At 32.8% G+C, this 14,707-nt stretch overlaps 2 protein-coding genes across 2 annotated transcripts in view; both read right to left on the bottom strand.

Moving 5' to 3' along the window:
• LOC125856390 (cytochrome P450 71AU50-like) overlaps nt 1-12,758 on the bottom strand; it is a 115,517-nt gene extending 102,759 nt beyond the window's left edge. The window contains exon 1 of the mRNA XM_049535921.1: nt 12,467-12,758. Within this exon, the coding sequence (XP_049391878.1) occupies nt 12,467-12,560 (94 nt within the window). The 5' untranslated portion in view covers nt 12,561-12,758. The remainder of the gene's footprint in view (nt 1-12,466) is intronic.
• Nucleotides 10,839-13,580, bottom strand: LOC125856391 (cytochrome P450 71AU50-like). Its single transcript, XM_049535922.1, has 3 exons — nt 13,252-13,580; nt 11,698-12,295; nt 10,839-11,578 (listed from the first exon to the last, which is right to left on the bottom strand). The coding sequence occupies exons 1-3, from the start codon at nt 13,524-13,526 to the stop codon at nt 10,967-10,969; spliced, it is 1,485 nt and encodes a 494-aa protein (XP_049391879.1). The 5' UTR covers nt 13,527-13,580; the 3' UTR covers nt 10,839-10,966.
• Between the last annotated feature and the right edge of the window lie 1,127 nt (nt 13,581-14,707).

Raw genomic sequence — 14,707 nt, 5'->3', positions numbered from 1 at the left:
AACGCCACAGAGTTTGCCTAATTCCAAGCTCGGAGTAAAAATTTATGCCCGAAATAGTGAAGCCATATCGGGCAGAATTTCTTCACAACCCGTTAGACGGGCCGTGGTTCTCTTGACGGCTCGTCTAGGCCTTCCAGTGAGTCAATTCGGCAGTTTTAAGTCAGGGGCTTTTAGGTCTTTTCCCAATTGTTTTAACTCAATAATAAGTCATTTTGCCTTCTACTCAAAGCCCTATATAATGATTTTAAACCCCCAAATCACCCAAACTCAATTTACTAATTCATTTTAATAAGTTAACAGAAATTTATCTTTTTTTCAATACCAGCATTATCATTAAATAACTATATAAAAGTAGTAGTGATCAAATTTAAATTTCAAATCATAAGTAATAAAATTAATTCAATAAAAAAAACTCTAATAAAGATTTTTTCAAGGGAAGTGCTAATTTAATTCATTAATTCAATATGGATGAATGTATGAAGGGAAAAGACTCAAATATATCATCAAGCTTTGAGAAAAGACTTATTTATATCATTAGCTAAAATTTTAACTTATCTATATTATTTTAATTAACAAATAATTGCATGAATATAAACTTTTTCTCAAACAGAATGAATGCATTGGATTCATAACATTATCATTTCCCTGCAATGAATTTTGTCGTATACATATACACCAATTCTTAATAATTCATGTACCAATTAAATGAAGTCTTCAATTCTTGTATTTGAAAAGACACTTTGTAAACTATAAGTAGATGATCATTCTCATGTGAAGAAAATAACTACAATATTTAAAGACATTTAAATAAAATAATCTCCATATCTCTAATCTATATTCATATTTTGTATCGCTTATATTTTATAAGAGCTAATTGAATATTAGTTTATTTCACATGCATCATCTATGGGTGACTGTTAAAATGTCGGCTAATATATGCAAATCTTTAATGATTTATTTTAGATAGATTTAAGTCTCAAATATATTTCCCCCACGTGATTTTTTTTTAAAAAAAAAGTCTTTTGTCATGTTGCTGGAATTATTGTGATACAATATTAAAGGCGGCTCCACAAGCCTAAAAAGAACAGTAGCCTTAAGCTTTTTTGCAATAATAAATTAAAGATATTTTTCTCAAAAATATATATTAATTATTATTTATAAAAAATATAATTTTAAAAATTTAAAAATAATTATTACAAATTTAAAATACTATGTCTCAAAAAAATTAAAAATTGACTATAATAAATTTCATTAAAAATAAAATAAATTTTAAAATTTTAATCGAATTTAATTTTAACTATTATAGATTTATAGTGCATGCCTGTCAGGCAGCCTCATGAGTAATAAGTGATTGCTCATAAATATCTTATTTCATTGAAAACGCCCTCTTATACATATACCTATGACTTGTTGTAAAGCAAATATGGATGTCATGTGGCCCCCTACAATTTGAGGACTTACATCACCTGTAATAGTGTAAAGCCGAGGCTCATGCCATGTGGGACTAACTCATTGGAGGGCCACCATCACTGACCAATTAAAATGGCCAAGTTATACATTTGTAAGTCATCTTTTGGCTATAAATAGCCAGTACATTTACAAAGGAATATACACGTATTGAAATACATTACTCTCCCAATTGTCCTTTTAGTATATTAATTTTAGTTAGTTATTTTATAACACGTTATTAGCACGAGTCTCTATCAGTTCAAGTAAAGACTTTAAAAGCTTTAAAGGTATAAATTTTTCTTTCTTAAATAATGTCAAACTTTCTAAACTTGAATTTCTTGCTTTAGGCATATCAGGAAAAGGCTATCTATCATGGGTACTTGATGCGATGGATATGGCAGACACCATCCAAGAAAAAAATCAAGCATCGAATCAAAATCGTGCTAAGGCAATGATATTTCTCCTTCATCACCTTGACGAGGGTTTAAAAGATAGGTATGACCACCTGAAGTTGGTCGTCCTTCCACAGGCACGTTATGACTGGATCCATTTGAGACTTCAAGATTTTAAATCTATCAGTGAGTATAACTCTTCCATGTTTAAAATCATCTCACAATTAAAATTATGCAGAGAAAATATCACTGACCATGATATGTTGGAGAAAACATTTTCCACTTTCCCTGTCTCGAGTATGCTCCTGCAGCAGCAATACCAAGAAATGGGATTTAAAAAATATTCAGAATTAATTTCACATCTTCTTGTTGCTAAACAACATAATGACTTACTAATGAAAAATCATGAAAGTCGACCTACTGGTTCTATGCCATTTCCTGAAGTAAATATGACAAATTTTCATCAATCTAAGCGTGAAAAAGGTCGTGGCCCCAATCGTGGCCATGGCCATGGTCGAGGAAGAAATGTCAATCATGGTGATCGTCTTGCACTAAATAATAACCTTCACCACCATCAGTGTAAAAAGAAGGATGAAAAGCATGAAGTGGTGCAGAAGAAAAATTCAGATAACAAATGTTATCGTTGTGGTGGAAAAGGGCATTGGTCACGTACCTGTCGTACGCCAAGGCAGCTGGTTGAGCTGTATCAAGCTTCCCTGAAGGAAGTGAAAAATAACGCAGAAGCCAACTTTATCTCTGAAGATAATGTTGAACCCATGCATCTAGATATAACCGATTTCTTTGAAAATTCCAAAGGAAAAATAGATCATCTGATAGATGATGGGTCTGTAATAATGTAAATATATTTTACTTATGTCGTTTGTATGAACTAGTATGAATATGTTTTCCTAGTCTTGTAAATAAATTAAAGGTTGTGTAATGTTTTCTTTTAGTAATAATATTATAGTGTTTACTTCGTTTATATCTTTTATCTTGAAGAGTATATGGATACCTCTCAATTTTTGTTTGGATCAATGATCAATCATGAAGATATTTGTGTAATTGATAGTGGAACAACGCACGCCATATTCAAAGATGAGAAATACTTCTCTTACTTGCTTAGAAGAAAAGCAAATGTTACTACAATTTTTGGTAATTCAAACTTAATAGAAGGCTCCAGAAGAACTACTATATTTCTGCCCAAGGGGACAAAACTTGTTATAGAAGATGCATTGTTCTCTTCTAAATCCCCAAGAAACCTGTTAAGTTTTAAAGATATTCGTCAAAATAGATATCATGTTGAGACAATAAATGAAATGAATGTTGAATACCTTGGTATTACCAAGATTGTCTCAGACCAGAAATATGTGTTAGAAAAATTATCAACTTTATCTTCTGGCTTATATTGTGCAAAAATAAGTACAATTGAAGCACACTCTATAGTAAACCAGAAGTTTACTGACTTAAAAACTTTTGTGCTTTGGCATGACCGAATAGGTCATCCTGGATCAATAATGATGAGACGAATCATTGAAAACTCAAATGGACATCCATTAAAGAACCTGAAGATTCTTACAAATGATAAGTTTTCATGTGTTGTTTGTTGTCAAGGCAAATTGATTACTAGGCCATCACCAATGAAGGTTAACATTGAATCCCCTCAATTTTTAGAACGTATACATGGGGATATCTGTGGACCTATCCACCCATCTAGTGGGTTGTTTAGATATTTATGGTCCTAATAGATCCGTTTTTAAGATAGTCTCATGTGTGCCTCTTATCATCTCGCAACCTAGCGTTTGCGAAATTATTGGCACAAATGATACGATTAAGAGCGCAATTTCCAGATTATCCCATTAAGGCAATTCGCCTGGATAATGTTGGAGAACTCACGTCCCAAGCTTTTGATGATTATTGCTTATCAATAGGGATAAAAGTTGAACATCCTGTAGCTCATGTTCATACTCAAAATGGCTTTGTTGAGTCAGTTATTAAGCGCTTACAATTGATAGCAAGACCTCTACTTATGAAAACTAAGTTGCCCACTACTGTTTGGGGTCATTCTATCTTACATGCAGCATCCCTTGTTCATCTCAGACCGACTCATTATAATAAATACTCTCCATCACAATTGGTGTTTGGTCATGAACCAAATATTGCTCATCTATGAATTTTTGGATGTGCTGTATATGTGCCAGTAGCACCACCTTAGCGCACTAAGATGGCCCCCAAAGAAGGCTAGGCATATATGTTGGGTTTGATTCACCCTCCATAATTCGCTACCTTGAGCCATTGACGGGAGATTTATTCACTGCAAGATTTACAGATTGTCGATTTGATGAAACAAGTTTTCCGCAATTAGGGGGAGAGAAAAAGGAACTTAAAAGTAAAATTGCATGGAAAGTTTCATCACTATCTCATTTTGATCCACGTTCCCCAGTATGTGAACAAGAGGTCCAAAATATCATCCATTTGCAAAACATAGCAAATCAAATGCCAGACATATTTACTGATTTGAAAAGGATAACAAAGTCACATATTCCTGCAGTGAATGTGCCTATCCGAATTGACGTCCCAAAAGGACCATCTACAAGTGTGATGGCTTTTGAATCACAAATACGCTTGAAGCGTGGTAGACCATTGGGTTCAAAAGACAAAAATCCTAAAAAAGAAGCTCAAAAAGTAAAGATGACACTATAAAAGAGTCTCATGAAGAAGTTCAAGATTTGATTAATCCTGATATTCTTGAAGAAATCAGTGAACTCGAGACTCAAGTGAATAAAGAACTTTCAATAAGTTCTACAGGTGATAGGATAAATTTAGATTGATCAAAAATCATAATGGATAATGTTTTTGCATATAATGTTGCACTTAACATCATGCAAGACAGCAAGGATCTTGAACCTTTATCTGTCAAAGAATGTCGACGAAGATGTGATTGGCCAAAATGGCAAGAGGCAATTCAATCAGAATTGAACTCACTTGCTAAACATGAGGTTTTTGGGCCTGTAGTCCAAACCCCAAATAGTGTAAAATCTGTTGGCTATATATGGATTTTTGTGCAAAAAAGAAATGAGAGAAATGAAATTGTAAGATAGAAGGCACGCCTTGTTGCACAAGGATTCTCTCAAAAGACCCGGTGTCGACTATGAAGAGACATATTCATCGGTTATGGATGCAATAACTTTTCAATATCTCATTAGTTTAGTTGTACATGAAAATCTTGAAATACATCTAATGGATGTGGTTACAACTTATCTTTACGGTTCACTTGATAATGAAATTTATATGAAATTCCAGAAAGACTTAAAATGCCTGAAACATATAGTTCAAAACCTCGAAAAATGTGTTCAATCAGATTACAAAAGTCATTATACAGCTTAAAACAATCAGGGCGCATGTGGTATAATTGCCTCAATAAGTACTTGATAAAAGAAGATTATATAAACGATGCAATTTGTCCTTGTATTTTTATTAAGAAAACAATATCAGGGTTTGTTATTCTTGTTGTTTATGTTGATGACATAAACCTCATTGGAACCCCAGAAGAGGTTCAAAAGGCAATTGAATATCTAAAGAAAGAATTTGAGATGAAAGACCTTGGAAAGACAAAACTTTGTCTTGGTCTACAAATTGAACATTTAGCAGACGAGGTCTTCATCCATCAATTTGCCTATATTGAGAAAATCTTGAAACGATTTTATATGGACAAAGCACATCCATTAAGTACTCCAATGGTTGTCCGATCACTTGAAGTGAGTAAAGATCCATTCCGACCTTATCTTAGTGCAATTGGCGCACTTATGTATCTTGCTAATGCTACAAGACCTGACATACCATTTTCTGTTAATTTATTAGCAAGATATAGTTCTTCCCCTACACGAAGACATTGGAATGGAGTTAAACATATATTGCGATATCTAAAGAGGACAAGTAATATAGGTTTATTTTATACTAACAAAGATAGTGCATATCTTGTTAGTCATGCAGATGCAGGTTATTTATCTGACCCACATAAAGCTTGATCTCAAACAAGCTATCTGTTCACATATGGAGGTACTGTTATATCATGGCGATCTATGAAGCAGTCCATTGTCGCTACTTCTTCAAATCATGCAGAGATAATAGCCATTCATGAAGCAAGTAGAGAATGTGTATGGTTGAGATCAGTGATACATTTCATCAAAGAAAGATGTGGTTTGAAGTATGATGTCAAGGTACCCACAGTGCTCTTTGAAGACAATGCTTCACGCATAGCTCAATTAAGAGGAGGCTTCATAAAGGGAGATAGAACAAAGTACATTTTACCAAAATTATTCTTCACACATGATCTCCAGAAGAATGGTGATATTGATGTACAACAAATTCGTTCAAGTGATAATCCAGCAGATTTATTCACTAAATCTTTACCAGCCTCAACTCTTGAAAAGATGGTACACAAGATTGGAATGTGAAAATTCAACCATCTAAATCGTGGTTTTTATCAGGGGGAGTAAAATACGTACTGTACTCTTTTTTCCTTAGTCTAGGTTTTGTTCCACTGGATTTTCCTAGAAAGATTTTTAATGAGGCAGCAAGTAATGCGTATTATGTATGTCTATGTATATTTTTGTTTTTTCAACTTTTCTTTTATATGGACATCCAAGAGGGAGTGTTGTAAAGCAAATATGGATGTCATGTGGCCCCAACAATTTGAGGACTTACATCACTTGTAATAGTGTAAAGCCAAGGCTCATGCCATGTGGGACTAACCCATTGGAGGGCCACCATCACTTGACCAATTAAAATGGCCAAGTTATACATTTGTAAGTCATCTTTTGGCTATGAATAGCCATTACATTTACAAAGGAATATATACGTATTGAAATACATTACTCGCTCAATTGTCCTTCTTTTAGTATATTAATTTTAGTTAGTTATTTTATAACACTGACTATATATGGACGGAAAATGTCTTTTATCTTCTGAGAGGGAAACAAAAAGAGAAATTATATCCCAAGAACGTGAATTTATGTATTATTTATATAGATATTATGGATGAGTTATTTGTTTATGTATAAATTAGTTGAGTATTACTTATTTGATATTCTAATTTCTATTACGCATAAAATAATATATAAATGTCCTCATAATTTATACTTGTATTAATCGTGCGAATTTCGAAATTATCAAGTAAACATCGTATTAATTTTATACAGAGAAAATGGTCAAATGACTCCCAATCTATTACCGAATTTTCAACTACACACTTGTACTTCACGGGGGTTTTATTACACCCCCTGAGTTATTTTAAAGTAGAATTATTTCCTTCGTGAAATGTTATTACCAGACATGTGTCTTGTGGTGCAATACACGCACCTGACACATGTATTTCACCATTTAATAATTTCTTTTTTTTAAAAAAAGTTCTCCTTCCACTTCCGTTCTTTCTCAATCATTTCTTCAATCTAACTATGATAAACATCATTTTTTACCTCAATAAATTTCTATATCTCTAACAATTATAAAAACGAAAATTCAAGTCGCCTTTTCATCTACTCCGAATCTCTAGAGCCTAGAAGATAGTGGTCCTAATCAAACCTTTCATCCAACCAATTCAACAATTTTTTCAGATTTTTTTACATTCGTTCGATTTTCTTCCTTAGACAATTTCAGATACACATTAAATGGGTCATGAACATTCGAGATCAGATTCATCCCCTGAACATTCGGTCGACAACTCAAAATCATCGCGGATGAGAAGACCAATTTGAGACCAATTTGAGAAACCTCTCTCTCTTCCCCATTTTTTCTTCTTACTCCCTCTAAAATTTTCATGATTAATTTATAAGTTGAGTTTTTGATTTTGATTCTTCATTGGTGTTAGGAGAACATGTAGGATCCTTCTTTTAAAATGTAGAAAAAAATGTTTTGTTTTAGTTCCTTTTAATTAATTCGAAAATACGTTTTTTAAATATACAATAACTTTACTTTGATTTTGTTACTCTTGATCCATGACTTTAAAAAAATAAATAATGGGTATATTTTTTAAAAAAATAAATTTAATTTGTTAGATATGTTCTAAATAAATCTATTATTTATTCATAAAATGCATTAGTTGTTGATAGTTTTTATACCAAACATCCATTGAAAAAGCCTCAACAATGATAATGGTGAAAAATGTATAGTTGTATAGATAAATAAGAAGAAAGAAAGAGAAAGAAAAAAAGAAAATTAGAAAAAAACGAAAAAAAAAATAAAAAAAAATAGGCAACTCACTCTCTGAAAGAGATTGAAATACACTCTTTATGCCAGCTCAACACTCTACCCTCCCCAGACCCCACCTAGTGGGATTTCACTGGGTATGTTGTTGTTGTTGTTGTTGTATGCCAGCTCAACACTTAAGGGGTTATTTATTCAATTTTAAAATAGTTCAAAGGGGTAATAGGACTCCCGCGGAGAATAGGTGTGTAGTTGGAAATCCGGTAATAGGTTGGGGGATCATTTGATCATTTTCTTATTTTATACATGATTATCTAATTTTTTTTATATCTACCTACCAAACATCATATAAATTATTCAAAAATTCATTCATAAATAATTAATTTCTTATCCAACCATCAAACTATGCCTACTAAGTGACTCACATTCACAAATTTGGACGTCAAATTCATCTACAAGTAGCAAAAAAAAGATATTTAAAGATAATTCATGAGTGAGTGCTATATTAACTCACTTACAGTTTTGGGCAAAGACTAAAGCTTTACTATTTTCTCTGGTCAGTGTTGTACACAAAATTTTTAGAAAATAATATTGATATTTATAGAGGAAAAGACATAAATTTAATTATCGTATCTCATTGGTTTAAACTAGCTTTAAGTTAAAAGAGATTTTGAATTCAATACTATTTAATCACAATTTTAAACATGAGTATGTCATATTTTGCAAAAAACATGCTTCAATTGAGATTTTGAGATTTGTACTCCAATAGTAAAGTCAACTGATGAACCTACGCATCAATAGGTAACTTTTGTCAAGTAGCGTCATTTTGTTAAATGTATATCTTTATGCATAGTATTAGCATATATGAGTAAATAGAATCGACAAAGGGGTGTGTTGACACCCTTTTGCTCAATATGGACCCGTTCATGCCTCCAGTTAGGGGTGTATAAAACCAAATCGAACCGCAAATTGAGTCAATTCGGAAAAAAAATCCGACTAATGGTTTGGTTTGATTTGGTTTGGTTTGGAAAAAAAAAAACCGACTATATTTGGGTTGGTTTGGTTTTAACTAAAACAAACCAACCTGACATTATATATATAATTTTAAAATTTTATTTTATACATAAAAATATTTACTTTGATATAATTTTTAAATATTTCTTATACTTTTTCATAGTTTTTATCTTTTAATATATTATTTCAAGTTTGAAACTTAGAATTGTGAATGGGCCAATAAAGATTATAGTCCATAGATGTTGGTAATTATAATAAAGCTTAAATCAAAATCAAATTAATACTAGTATAAAAAGAAAATCAATTCAACACTAAGAATGACAATAATATTGAATATTTGTTCTTTAGTTTTACATTGATTTAGACAATTAAAATACATGATCTAATTTTAATTTCCTTTAATATTTAGTCATGTAACTAATACTTATTAAACTTAATTTTAGCATGATTTAGTACTTTTAAATTATGATCATTTTCATTATGACTTGTTAATTTGCAATATTTGTTTTACGCGATTTCATTATTATTATTATTATTTTTGTTGGATATTTTTGTGTCATTAACCATATCATATTGTGTTATATTTTTAAGAAACATCTTAGATAGTTGTATTTTGGTAGGACTAAAGAAATATTTGAAGTACTAGTAAATTATATGTTTGTATGAATACTTTACCGGAAAAACCCGAAACAACGAAAAACCCGAAAAAACCCGAGTTTTATTGGTTTAGTTTATAAATTTAAAAATCCGACACAAATGGTTTGGTTTGATATTTGAAAAACCCGAACCAACCCGGCCATGTACACCCCTACTTCCGGTCATGTTGTATATACTTTTTTGTTTTTATTTTATGGGACATTGTTTGACTTAGTACGATGTTTTACAAATTTTGCTAATTGGATATTAGCTTATTTCACTTGCACAATCTATAGTAATAGGTGACTGTTAAATGTCGGCTAATATATACCAAATTTTTGATGATGTATTTTAGATATATTCAAGTCTTAAATATGATAACTACATTTCAAGGAAAAATGACATTTCTCACATGCTTATGTTTGTGAAGAAAGACTGTAATTATTTTGTAAAGGTGGAGGAACTTGAGGGTAGTTTGAAGGATTTTGGCGAGTAGGTGCTGGCGTTTGTCAAGGCCCCGCACCTAGAGACTGGGAGAAATGTTGTGGTAAAAGTTGGAGGTAGGAGCAAACTATGTTAACACTACAAATGACGAAAGTTTCACTCAACTGATCCTTGTGTACACAGTAACAGGTTTCCGATGATGCCAAAACGGGGAAGACTCATACTAATTATTTATAATCAATAAAACTAACCTGGTTCATCTAAGTGGTTCATTCCTGTGTTATCTGTTGGCAGGTTAAGCACAAAACATAAGTTTATCATTATAAAAAAGGGGGAAGTTATTGGACTTAATGAGATTCGATGATAGACAAGATGAATTGGGCAAATTCAATGGGATGTACAAATTGGAGAAGGACTAATGAAGAAAGATGTATTCTTATCTTTAGTTGCACATAACTAGTGATACTGGATCTTAGCTTGAGGTTGTTAAAACAATGTCACTATATTACTAACATTTTGTTTATGCCATTGTTCTCTTATTGGGTTATGATTCGCTGGATGTTGGACTAGTTAGGTGTCATCACGACTTAGGAAAATTAGGTCTTAACCGTGACAGTTCTCAGTTTACATCTTTTATCTCTTGACTTGCTAAACCACATTCAAAGGGAAACAAGAAAGAAGAGATCAATGACATTTGGAATGTACATATTCAATTAGGTATATTGTAGATTAGCAGGGGAAGCACACAACAATTACAAAATCATATACTAGAAACTTTCAATGTTGCTTGTATGTAAAGTTGATATTTTACTATATGCATTGTATTTGCATCATTTCTTTAGTCTATAAGTAGGAATAGCCAGCAAAAGCTTTTCTCTACATGTTACTATCCCTAACTTCTCATCAATGTCTAAATCACAAGGCTGAATACCATTTGGAAGCTCCCACTCAAAGCAATGCACCAATTGTGCCACCACAAGGCGGACGATGGTAACTGCCAACTGCATTCCAGGGCAGCTTCTTCTCCCAGAGCCAAATGGTAGAAGTTGGAAGTCACGTCCACGAAAATCTACACTGCTCCCAACAAATCTCTCAGGTAAAAACTTCTCAGGCTCAGGCCAAATGTTTGGATCTCTATGAATCGCGTAGCAATTTATTATGATTCGGGATCCCTTTTGTACGTGGAAACCATCGACTACACAGTCTTCCATGGACTCATGATAAAATAGTGGTGCTACAGGATGCAGCCTCAGGCCCTCTTTGACAACCATGTCTAAGTAGTTTAAATTCGCCAGGTCGGATTCTTCCACCATTCTATCGAGGCCTACCACTTGTTGCAACTCCTTTTGGAGTTTCTTCGTCACTTGGGGGTGCCTAAGAAGTTCGGTGAGTATCCATTCCGTTGATGATGCTGTAGTGTCCATTGCAGCTATAAGCATGTCCTGTATACAAAAGGAAACAGGGGAATCAATTTATATAAACCATTTCATTCTCAAGGCTTGTGGTATATATTGAGCTTATAAATACTAGTAATATATAAGAATGAGATGAAAGTACATACAAAGAGGATAGCTTTTATGTGACGACGATCAAACTGAAACTTTGCTTCTCCAGATTGCATTATGTCCATCATGGTGTCGACAAAGTCCTTGTTTTGCTTATGTTCATGAGGGTTAACGTGTTCATCAATAATCTTCTCAAGGAACTCATCAAACACCTTTGAAAGATCCTTGAGCTTGCGAGTGATACCCTGGAGATCAATAGCACCAAGGAAGGGGAAAAAATCACCAAGATTTGGTGTTGCTGATAAATGCACAACATCTTGAACAATAGCTTTGAATCCCCTTTTGTCCAAGTCCTCATCCATGTACTTCTTTCCAAACACCATTAAGCAAGTCAAGTTAGCATTCAAGGACGTAATATTTGCACTAAGATCAACAACTACACGATCACGAGCTTCCTTTTTAAGCAACTGAATAAGAAGTTCAACTTGTTGTTTTCTCATGGATTGAAATGAATGGATCTTTTGATTGCTCAAAAGGTGCACTGTGCACAATTTTCGTATGTTGCGCCAATACACATCATACTTTGCAAATACCAAATTCTTTTGGCCATAAGCCAAATGTTGAGATGCCTCATGATGAGGCCTATTAGCAAAGGTGTCTTGAGGACCTTCTCGGCTGCATCAACGGACGAGGCAACGATTGTAGGTACTAGCCCCAGTTGCACATACATAATAGGACCATGTTTCTTGGCTAGTTTTTGTAAATTTGTGTGTGGATTTTTGCCTAACAAATGAAGATGTCCTAAAATGGGATGCCCTGTTGGACCTGGAGGATACCTTTGTCTCTTGTGAATGTTTAGCAGCTCATACAAGGCATATACAGATAAAGCAGCCACTAGAATTGCCCATATCAAAGTCATTTAGTACGAAGAGAAAAATCCAATCTTAGTTTAATCTCTTATGAGGAATGTGATATATAACATCTCCTCTATATTAAACCAAACATGTAGAGATCGTTTGGTAAGCGGGATAAGATAGAATATCTCATGAGTAAGTTTTGAATAAATTTTATACTAGACTTAATTAATTGTAGATTATAACCTCATGACTATAATTTCAGGATAATTTAATCCACATACCCAACCACTCCTAAATATCTTAGCATGTACCCACAAACATGTCAATGTCAAAGTAGTCTTTAAAGTCCACGCCCACTTGCTTCATTCATTCATTTCAATCAATTATGTGGCTGCATTTCCGAAAGCTATTTGGCCAGAATTATCTCCCATTGAACAGTATATTATTATGGGGTGTGATATAGTGGTGGGATTGATTTATCATTAATTAATTTGGGTTCGAGTCTTAGGTATGGATAAAATCTTATAGGGAGTGTCACCCCCAAATGGGTCTTGCAATGCACGANACTGAATAAGAAGTTCAACTTGTTGTTTTCTCATGGATTGAAATGAATGGATCTTTTGATTGCTCAAAAGGTGCACTGTGCACAATTTTCGTATGTTGCGCCAATACACATCATACTTTGCAAATACCAAATTCTTTTGGCCATAAGCTAAATGTTGAGATGCCTCATGATGAGGCCTATTAGCAAAGATGTGATCATATGTCTTGAGGACCTTCTCGGCTGCATCAACGGACGAGGCAACGATTGTAGGTACTAGCCCCAGTTGCACAGACATAATAGGACCATGTTTCTTCGCTAGTTTTTGTAAATCTTTGTGTGGATTTTTGCCTAACAAATGAAGATGTCCTAAAATGGGAAGCCCTGTTGGACCTGGAGGATACCTTTTTCTCTTCTGAATGTTTAACAGCTCATATAAGGCATATACAGATAGAGCAACCACTAGAATTGCCCATATCAAAGTCATTGAGTAAGAAGAGAAAAATCCAATCTTAGTTTAATCTCTTATGAGGAATGTGATATATAACATCGTTTGGTAAGCGGGATAAGATTAAATATCTAAGTTTAGAATAAATTTTATACTAGACTTAATTAATTGTGGATTATAACCTCATGACTATAATTTCAGGATAATTTAATCCACATACCCAACCACTCCTAAATATCTTATCATGTACCCACAAACAAGTCAATGTCAAAGTAGTCTTTAAAGTCCACGCCCACTTGCTTCATTCATTCATTTCAATCAATTATGTGGTTGCAATTCGGAAAGCTATTTGACCAGAATCATCTCCCATTGACCAGTATATTATTATGGGGTGTGATATAGTGGTGGGATTGATTTATCATTAATCAATTTGGGTTCGAGTCTTAGGTATGGATAAAATCTTATAGGGAGTGTCACTCCCCAAATGGGTCTTGCAATGCACGATTTGGATTTAGTCGAGAATTCAATGTGGGCTTTGAACATCGATTGAAAAAAAAAAAAAAAAAAAAAAATATATATATATATATATATTATTTTATAGGAAATTTTTTTTAAAATGTCAATCTTTTAGTATTTAACATGATCATTTAGCCACACTTTCAATATTTATTAAAAATGCCATTGTTTTAGTTTGTTATGTATCTGATTTATGTTTTTTTATTTGATTTAATTGAAATAATACAATTATTTAATAACAAAATTAGGAAGAAATTTAGGGGAGAAAATATTTTTAAAAAGGAACAGATCACTAAAAATTCTTATCAGTTACAAATTCAAAAATAAATGACAGAGCACTCACCCCCCTTCTTTATCAAATTCTCCACTATCGATTTTTAAATTTTCATTGATGATACTCAATCTCTGTTGAAGTGAATTCGATCAAATTCTAATTTTCTGTTTGGAAAAAAAATTGGAATACAAATCAGTTTAGAATACAATTTTTGTTTAAATCAAAAGTTAAAAATAAAAGTGAATAATTAATTTGATGAACAATTAAGAAACAACTTTAGAATACAATTTTTGAAATACAAAATTCAGTTTAGAATACAATTTTTTTTTTGTTCAAAAGTTGAAAATAAACCACATGAGTACAAATAATTGATATACAACATACAAAGTACATTTATTTTGAATACAAATATAGTTGATAACTGAACTTG

The sequence above is a fragment of the Solanum stenotomum genome, chromosome 2, assembly GCF_019186545.1.
Source record: "Solanum stenotomum isolate F172 chromosome 2, ASM1918654v1, whole genome shotgun sequence".
Classification (NCBI taxonomy): domain Eukaryota; kingdom Viridiplantae; phylum Streptophyta; class Magnoliopsida; order Solanales; family Solanaceae; genus Solanum; species Solanum stenotomum.
This window is presented reverse-complemented; position numbering and strand designations above follow the sequence as displayed.

Excerpts from the sequence above, each read along its gene's own strand:
- LOC125856391 (XM_049535922.1), bottom strand. The coding sequence starts at position 13,526 with ATGACTTTGATATGGGCAATTCTAGTGGTTGCTCTATCTGTATATGCC. Across the intron at positions 12,296-13,251 it reads CTCAAGACATATGATCACAT|CTTTGCTAATAGGCCTCATC; the intron begins CTTTGCTAATAG and ends TCCTCAAGACAC. Across the intron at positions 11,579-11,697 it reads ACATAAAAGCTATCCTCTTT|GACATGCTTATAGCTGCAAT; the intron begins GTATGTACTTTC and ends TTTTGTATACAG.